We start from the raw sequence: 7,878 nt of genomic DNA, 5'->3' as shown, positions 1-7,878 counted from the left end.
AAATAAAACATGAAAGAAAAATATGAAAATAGACGAATTATTCTGTTGTGCATGTGTGTGATGTGTTTCTTTTTCCTACTTGTAATCCTAAACTAAAATAACCACTTCTCCCACTAACAATGGTGGTTACAATTATTCTCCCATTTCTTTCTACCTCTACCACCAAATAACCTCTTTCCATCAGTTCCTAGCGGCTTCCATTGCTTCTGGACCGAGTTCCATTCGTCTTAAGCATCTTCCATTGTTCTTGGACCAAGTTCCATTCGTCTTAAGCATCTTCCATTGTTCTTGGACCAAGTTCCATTCGCTCTGGATTTCTTCCATTGCCTTCAGATCAGATCTGCAGCCTACCCTGATTCGTTTCCATCATACTCTAGCCGGTCTACGGGGATATGTTCCCGACAGCCTTGAGTTATATGGAACCCTCGTTCATCTTCCTTCCATTTTGACCCCTAGAACCTTTCATATCGGACCTATAGGTACCATGGTCTTCCATTAACCTTATGAGGTTGTCAATTCAGGATTGATGGAGCTTGTCGTCCAAAGGTATATGGAAGTCATATATTCTTACTCTATGAAAGCTCCGCAGCCTGGTGGAAGTCACTACCTTCGACATTTAAACCATTTTGGACCTGGGGTCCAACAATAATATATCAATATAGATTACATAATAAATACATTAAATTATCTAAATTATATAAATAATAATTATAATAATAATAATAATAATAAATTTGAATATTAATAAATATATTTATTAGCTATAATTTCATTAATTATATAAATAATACTTATATATATTAATGAAAATTTATTAATTATATCAATAATACCTATTTTAAGAAAATTTTTTTGATTGTACGAGACCCATATCGACCTCAAATATATAGTAAATAGATAATCAAACCACCCTATTTAGTCCACCCTTCATTTTACTGCAATTGAATTGAAGCCCCAAATTTGTTGCTGTAAAAGTAAAATGATACTACAAAATCAAAATTAAAAGATAGAAATCCACACTAGGATGAAAGAGTGTAAGTGGCTCTTAGGTAGTCGACAATATCAGCGCTCTCAAACATTTGAATTCCTGTGTTTGGATCTTCTAAGTAAGGAACCTGTTTGATGACACAATACAATACAATACAATTAATTGTCAATTGAATGTAGAGCTAAATCAAAGCCAAAGCCTACCTGGAAATGGCCAACTCTCTCATACAGCGCTTGCCTTTTCGGGCTCCCTCGTGCGCAGCTGCACGCCGCAAATATTTCCAAAGTAGAATAATTGAAACGGTAATAAATAAATAAATAAATAAATGTTAGAAGACGGAGTGAAGAGACCTGTGATGTATGTGAGGTAGCTCTAACTCCACCAGCACTTCGCGCACAACTTTGCAAAACGGTGAAGCCTGAAGAGGGGGAAGCGGATGATCCAACGTCAGAAGTTACTCAGCTCGCTAGTTGTATTTGCGAAGACCTGATCGAACAAAATCTAATAATATATTCTATCTATTGTATTCTAACCTCGTACGCCCAAATCTCAAGCGGCTTTGGAGGGAGCTTTGATGGAGTGTAGGAAGAACCCTGCATAAGCATAATGATCAACGACATGATGATGATGAGCACATTTTAAGACCATCGAATTACACATATTTTGTGTGGAAACTATCTATCTATATACCTTCCCCATTCGACCCATCATGGCAAATCCTTCTGTCAAGGTCTACAACACAAAAACCAGCAGAGGGGGAGGGAGAATGATCAATCAATAAAGTCTTTCTACAATACGATTATTGATTTAAATCTGGAATTAATATATTTCTTACAGTTAACAAACCGAGTGACAGAAGAAACGGGACATTTCCATTGCCTGAAGTAGGAAAAAACACTTAATAAGAGTTAATGAAATATCAAAGGCCTTCCAATTCTATCATCCGGTTGCCTTATATAAATAATTCTATCATTCTCTCTCTTGGATTCAAACGGCCAAGGATGTAATTGATTGATACAAAACAACAACATACCGTATTTCCCGACCAAATACTTAATTATGTCATCTGATTCGTACATAGAAACGCCCGTGTTTGGATCCACCTAAGCAAGAACAGAGCAAGAAGATTTAGCACGCCTGTAGACAAGTTATGATTTTTATAGCAGGCATCATATATGAAGACATTATATTCCATGGCTAACCATGTAGGGGAACTGCTGCTTCCCACCCATTTGAGAAACTTTGGGACGGAAATTTGGGCCATTTCTAGGACATGGATAGAACAAGACATCAAGATCCAATATTGACACAATTTCCCGAACCTGCAAGCGACGTGAAAAGTTGTATGATATCAATTCAGCACTGCATTGCAGATCATATACAACGGTAGGAAGAAAATTGGTCAATATACCTTGCGACAGAATGGGCAGCTGGAGGAATCCAGCGTGCGTTATGGAAGGAATCAGGCAAAAGGAGATCAGATCAGATCAGAGGAACTATGCATTCAGTCTTCATAATGTTCAAGCAATAGTTTGTCAGTTCCGGAAATTTGATTTTCACAATTACCTCTCAAACTCGTAGATTTCGATTGGTTGCTCCGGGCGAGGGCCTAACTTTGAAGTTTCTTTCACCTTGAAACCTGAAAAGGTGTTTCGTTTCAGGAATTGCTCATACGCGCGTAATCGGACTGTTAATTGCTTACCGGCAAGTTTTAGAGCGTACTGATCGGATGGAATCTCGTTTTCAGGCACCAGGGTTATAGAGTACCTGCAATTAATGGAGGCGAAGCTTTTGATGTAGATACTGAAGAAAGAAGGCTGTGACCCTAATTCTGGTATACGGAGCTCGACAATGGCGGAAAATTGGGGAAAGATGAAGGAAGGAATCACATTAACTACCCTGATGCAAGGGCGCTGGTGCCCAGGCGGAAGATTAAGGCGAGCGAAGCTCCAAGGATGTCGAAAATCCTGTCCGGTCTGATGGAAAATGGCTTCGGCTGCGGGGGCGTGAAATTAGGCGGCGCCGATATCGAAGCGGAAGGGTTTTCCGAAGCCTTTGCCGATGCCTTTACGGATAAGGCTCTGTTGGCATTCGCCGACTTGCGAGCTGCAACCGATCGGAAAATAGGAGTCGGATTGAAGCTCAGCACTGCGGCCATGGCGGAATTGGTGAAGCTGGAAGGGCGTTGGGGCGGTGCGCCGATGACGACAAGAAATTATGCCATCAAACAGTTGGTGGATGGAAATAAGACAGGTATTACAGTCTATATCCAGATTTTTTCACTTTGAATTATTCATTCAAGCATTTAATTATCCAAAAATTTTCTAGAACTTGAAAACCTAGGATTGAGAATAGGTGAGCAGTGGAATCATCAATGTGTTAATTATGAAGGGTAAAAGTAAAATCATGAATGGCCCCGGCCCCCAAACTAGTTTTCAGATGAATCAATTTCCCAGAGATGCTCAAATTCTTGGGTTCTTCCCTTTTCCATTACTTTCTGAAAACAGATTGAATAAGTTCCATATATTTTTTCTGATTCCCTGTTTGCCATTTTCTTGATGAAGACAATATGCCTTGCATTGACAGCACTAATTGCAGGAACTTGATTGCCATAGATTATACCACAATGGCAAAAATGGTATATATGCTCTTGTTACTTAGTTATATACACATATCTATATTCATAAACATCAAATCCACCCCTTTATTGTAGCTTCAACATAGCTGTCATGTTACTTAGTTACATGCAATTTGACTGACCAGAAAGTTTAAAAACATGAAAACAAATAGATATAACACAAGTAGTTAAAAGAGTAAGGAGGGAACAAGGAACAGGGAGATATTTGGGCAAAAAGGACAGTACTTAGGAGAACAAAATCAATTGATTATGCCTGATTGTGGAGGCATCTGAAACTCATATCTCTGTTAAGCCATGAATGAGGATATAGGCATAAAGAATGGAAGAGGAAAGTTTGGAACCCATTTTTTGTGGCCTTGAGTAGGAAAGAATAAACTCAAATTCTTGGCATTTGAGTATACGGCTCGTCGCCTTTAGTTTGAGTTAAGATTCTCAGATTCCATTCCTCAGAATCTGATGAATTTCTTCTCATGGCCCCTCTTCATTGATTTTTTTTCTGCATCGAATTGTATTCTGTGGCCATTTATATCGTTTCTTGTCTTACGCCTGCCAATCATATGATTGCATGTGTTTGGGTCTGGATCGTGCTAGCCAGTCTAAAACCTACATTAGTTATGTTTATAATGATTGAAATGCTCAAACACACAAACATTACTGATTCTGTGCTGTGAATAGAAGGTTCTCTTTTCTTTTGGGTGAAATTATGCAGTCAAATGTGAAATTAATTTGAAGCTTCTGATCATATTGTGTAGCAGTCTGACAATATCTGCTATTTATATCCAGTGAAAGTTTTGATAAAAATAGATATGGAAACTATTTGTTTGGGTAGAAGGAAACAATGCATTCATTTAACTAAGCTGGAGAAGATGAAGATACCTGAGATAGACAAACATTTCCCCCGAAGATAAACCAGAAGGACAATATTTAGTATTATCTATTGGGAAGACGATCTGTTTTCTAATTTTAGATTCGCGATAGAACTCAGATATAGTTAAATAACTTCATATTTGTTAAGTTTTGGAATATGTTAGCAGTCACTTAGTACCAATGGAGACTATAAAATACCGTACGCGATGCCATGCTGATAGGCTAGAAGTAATTTAGGTAGCACGAGAAGGGATGAATTCATTCCTATCCACATGCCAGCAAAAAACCTATCAAGGAATTTTTGCTTTTAAAAACCTTTATGTAAAGGTCTCTGTAGATTCCTGCAAACTGCATAAAAAAACATCCCCACATATCAGAATCAAATGATCTTTCCTGAAAAGCCTAACTCGAACTAATGCTCGAACATCTTCAGGGTGGGACAAAGATGCATTACTCTGCATCATCCTTTAGATTAATAATATAGTATAGTATAGTCTTGTTAAACTTGGCTAGTTAGACTCAACAACAAATTTGCTTGTGTTGTGCGACTGTGCAAATTGTTTAGCAGTGCTTACCTTGTGTCGCGTATGGTTTAGTCAACAGAATCTTCCCAGAGAAGAAAATGATGACTACTTTGGGAGCATCATGGATAGTGGATTCCTCCAGTCCACCAGGAATAAGGTTCCGAATGACTTTGGGGATGACAAATACGAGTGCACTGAAAAGACTGGGACTGAGGCTGTGAATCTAGCTTTGTAGTTTTTACATGTTGTAAAAGTTTTGAATATTTAACAAATTTGTAGTGAAGAGAAAATGGAAGAACAATAACCTTTTCTTTTCTCATGTTTCGACAGATGGGATTGGATCTGATGTTCTTCTGGCCATGTATAAGATTCCACACCTACTCTCTGATGGACTCCGGCCTTTTTGTGCCTATAAAAGCTCTCGGGCATGAGCTTCACACTTAAAAAATTGTCGAAAGAAACTAGCCAACAGAGGAAAAGGTATTCTGGTTCACGAAGCATCTGCTCCAAGTATTTAGCTAAGCAGAAAACAGAAGAACCATAAGTTGAATTCTGAGGCGAAATCGAGGTAGAGTTATTTCTTCATATCAACCAATTCTTTCTTACTTAGATGTGCGCCAGCTGAACCGTTGCACGTTATGGTATTGAAGGCAACTGGAATGTATCATCACCACCAACACGGGAAGGACATTCAGCAGCAACCTTCGTCTGTAAGAATTCCTATCCCACCCGAAAGGCACTTGTACCTTCAAGGTGTGAACAATACTGGAGATTCAGGACTTGTTCTTTCCACGGATGCTAAGCCGAGGCTAAAATGGACTCCAGATCTCCACGAACGGTTCATAGAAGCTGTGAATCAACTCGGTGGAGCAGAGAGTAAGCATACGCCGGATTTCTAACTCACAAGAAGACTAATATTGAGATTCTGCATTGGATTAATCTCTCAACTATTCCTTCTGTTGCAGAGGCTACTCCGAAATCAGTCATGAAGCTTATGGGAATTCAGGGACTGACTTTATACCACTTAAAGAGTCACCTTCAGGTAAAACTATTTGATCAACAGAAAATGGGGCTTCCGAATTTTTCATGTATCTAATTTTCTTGTCTTCGGCTTCCAGAAATACCGGCTCAGCAAGAACCTCCACAGTCAGACGAGCAGCGGGAGCAACAAAACTGGTAAGAAAGCCGCAGCAACTTTGCAGGAAAAACAATGGTTGCATTTTTATAGTACTTAACAGATTGGAACTTGTTGCAGCCACTGGAGACAGAATTCATGGGGTAACTGGTACCGGAATTAGCAATCAAAACAGGTCGAGCCAAACAAACAAGTAAGATTATTTAACAATCTTCCGAAGATGTTATTCATCTAATTTTTCGAAACTGATCATGACGTAACTATGGTGCCTTAAATCAGGAATATGCACTTAGGCGAAGCTATACAAATGCAGATTGAAGTACAACAGAGGCTACATGAACAGCTTGAGGTAAAAAAAAGTTAAATACCGATGCTCCTAGAAAACAAAGAGCCCTAAATTCGATTTTCTAATTGCCATGCTCGTTGCATAGGTACAACGGCACTTGCAGCTGCGGTTAGAGGCGCAAGGGAAATACCTACAGTCTGTACTGGAGAAAGCGCAGGAAACGCTCGGTGGACACAGCTCAGAAACGATCAACCTAGAGGCTGCCAAACTTCAGTTATCCGATCTGGTGTCCAAAGTATCGAGTCAATGCCTCAACTCTGCATTTCCAGGAATGAATAAACAACTCTCAGATTTGCAGCGTACGTCTCAGCCCACAGATTGTTCCATAGACAGCTGCTTGACGTCATCCGAAGGCCCTCTAAGGGATCAGGAGCTGTACCATAATCTGATGGCCATGAGGCCCTTCAATCTACGGAGCAATGGAAATTCAGAAAAGGCATTTGGGATGGAGACTGATTCCAGCAATTTAACAATGAGTATTGGGCATCAGGGATGGACTGGCGGCGCCAACTGCTCCGAAAATGGCGGGCTATTCAACCACAGCAGCAGCGACGATGGAATTCATTTGATGGTGAATTCAGAGAAGCCGAAGCGATCGCTGCCATTGTTTTCAGGGAAACTCGACCTCAACACAGACTACAAGAACGACTCGAATTCCAATTCCAGCTGCTGCAACCAGTTGGATTTGAATCGGTTTAGCTGTAGCTGAGATGATTAAACATATTATTGATTCAGATATATCGACTATTCTTTGAGAGATAGAGAGAGTGAGAATGTAAACTAGACATTTATGTAGAAGCTCCTATAATGTTACTGCAGCTTGGACAGTCGATTTTCCGTAGAACTAATCTTATTCCTCTCCAAACAAAAACATAAATAGCGAATTCGATTCAAACGAAACCCCGAAAAAACAAACACTTGTAGCACTCTTCATACTCATCCATCTCATTCCCATTCTTATCACCAACACCATTGTCGATCTCCATGTCCAGAGACCTAAGCTTCCATTTCCGAGAAAGCTGATTAGCAATTCTTAATCAAAATATGCCCCAAGTGTGTACTCACACTAAAAGCGATCCAATTCTTTCCAAAATCCAAAAATTGTGCATCTGCTAAAGCATGCTTCAAGTCGATCCAACCAACACAACATATTTGACAAGGTCCCCACTCCATAGCAGAGGCCTAACTAAACGGCAACCTCCAATACTGCTTGGCGTCGCTTATGGTGGCTTATTTTGTTGCATATATATATAACAATAGGACCTAGCCATTAATTCAAAATAAAAGCAATTTCAGATGGAAGACAAACCAAATCCCCGCGACAAACTGATTTCAACGTGGAATGTGTACCTGCAGTCAGCTCTTAGAATCATATTGTTA

General features: G+C 39.5%; 2 protein-coding genes across 2 annotated transcripts; one reads left to right on the top strand and one right to left on the bottom strand.

Moving 5' to 3' along the window:
• Nucleotides 1–914: 914 nt before the first annotated feature.
• LOC127264747 (uncharacterized) lies at nt 915–3,146 on the bottom strand. The gene is made up of 12 exons (XM_051294253.1): nt 2,887–3,146; nt 2,691–2,755; nt 2,555–2,627; nt 2,400–2,418; nt 2,191–2,310; nt 2,022–2,091; nt 1,824–1,867; nt 1,679–1,720; nt 1,522–1,581; nt 1,339–1,406; nt 1,192–1,249; nt 915–1,115 (listed from the first exon to the last, which is right to left on the bottom strand). The coding sequence occupies exons 1-12, from the start codon at nt 3,144–3,146 to the stop codon at nt 1,020–1,022; spliced, it is 975 nt and encodes a 324-aa protein (XP_051150210.1). The 3' UTR covers nt 915–1,019.
• LOC127264746 (myb-related protein 2-like) lies at nt 3,108–7,311 on the top strand. Its single transcript, XM_051294252.1, has 8 exons — nt 3,108–3,241; nt 5,348–5,585; nt 5,668–5,893; nt 5,983–6,059; nt 6,136–6,193; nt 6,273–6,345; nt 6,432–6,501; nt 6,584–7,311. The coding sequence occupies exons 3-8, from the start codon at nt 5,677–5,679 to the stop codon at nt 7,205–7,207; spliced, it is 1,119 nt and encodes a 372-aa protein (XP_051150209.1). The 5' UTR covers nt 3,108–3,241; nt 5,348–5,585; nt 5,668–5,676; the 3' UTR covers nt 7,208–7,311.
• The last annotated feature ends 567 nt before the right edge of the window (nt 7,312–7,878 follow it).

The sequence above is a fragment of the Andrographis paniculata genome, unplaced genomic scaffold (assembly GCF_009805555.1).
Source record: "Andrographis paniculata isolate CXL003 unplaced genomic scaffold, ASM980555v1 Contig71END, whole genome shotgun sequence".
Taxonomy (NCBI): Eukaryota; Viridiplantae; Streptophyta; class Magnoliopsida; order Lamiales; family Acanthaceae; genus Andrographis; species Andrographis paniculata.
Note: the sequence above shows the minus strand (reverse complement) of the source record. Positions and strands in the feature narration are given on the sequence as shown.

What these genes read in the sequence shown, in the direction of transcription:
- LOC127264747 (XM_051294253.1), bottom strand. Translation starts at nt 3,146, where the DNA reads ATGGCCGCAGTGCTGAGCTTCAATCCGACTCCTATTTTCCGATCGGTT. An exon ending in GTACGCTCTAAAACTTGCCG is followed by an intron (nt 2,628 to 2,690) that starts GTAAGCAATTAA and finishes ACACCTTTTCAG; the next exon opens with GTTTCAAGGTGAAAGAAACT. An exon ending in AGAGAGTTGGCCATTTCCAG is followed by an intron (nt 1,116 to 1,191) that starts GTAGGCTTTGGC and finishes GTCATCAAACAG; the next exon opens with GTTCCTTACTTAGAAGATCC.
- LOC127264746 (XM_051294252.1), top strand. Translation starts at nt 5,677, where the DNA reads ATGTATCATCACCACCAACACGGGAAGGACATTCAGCAGCAACCTTCG. An exon ending in ACTTAAAGAGTCACCTTCAG is followed by an intron (nt 6,060 to 6,135) that starts GTAAAACTATTT and finishes TTCGGCTTCCAG; the next exon opens with AAATACCGGCTCAGCAAGAA. An exon ending in AGGTCGAGCCAAACAAACAA is followed by an intron (nt 6,346 to 6,431) that starts GTAAGATTATTT and finishes GCCTTAAATCAG; the next exon opens with GAATATGCACTTAGGCGAAG.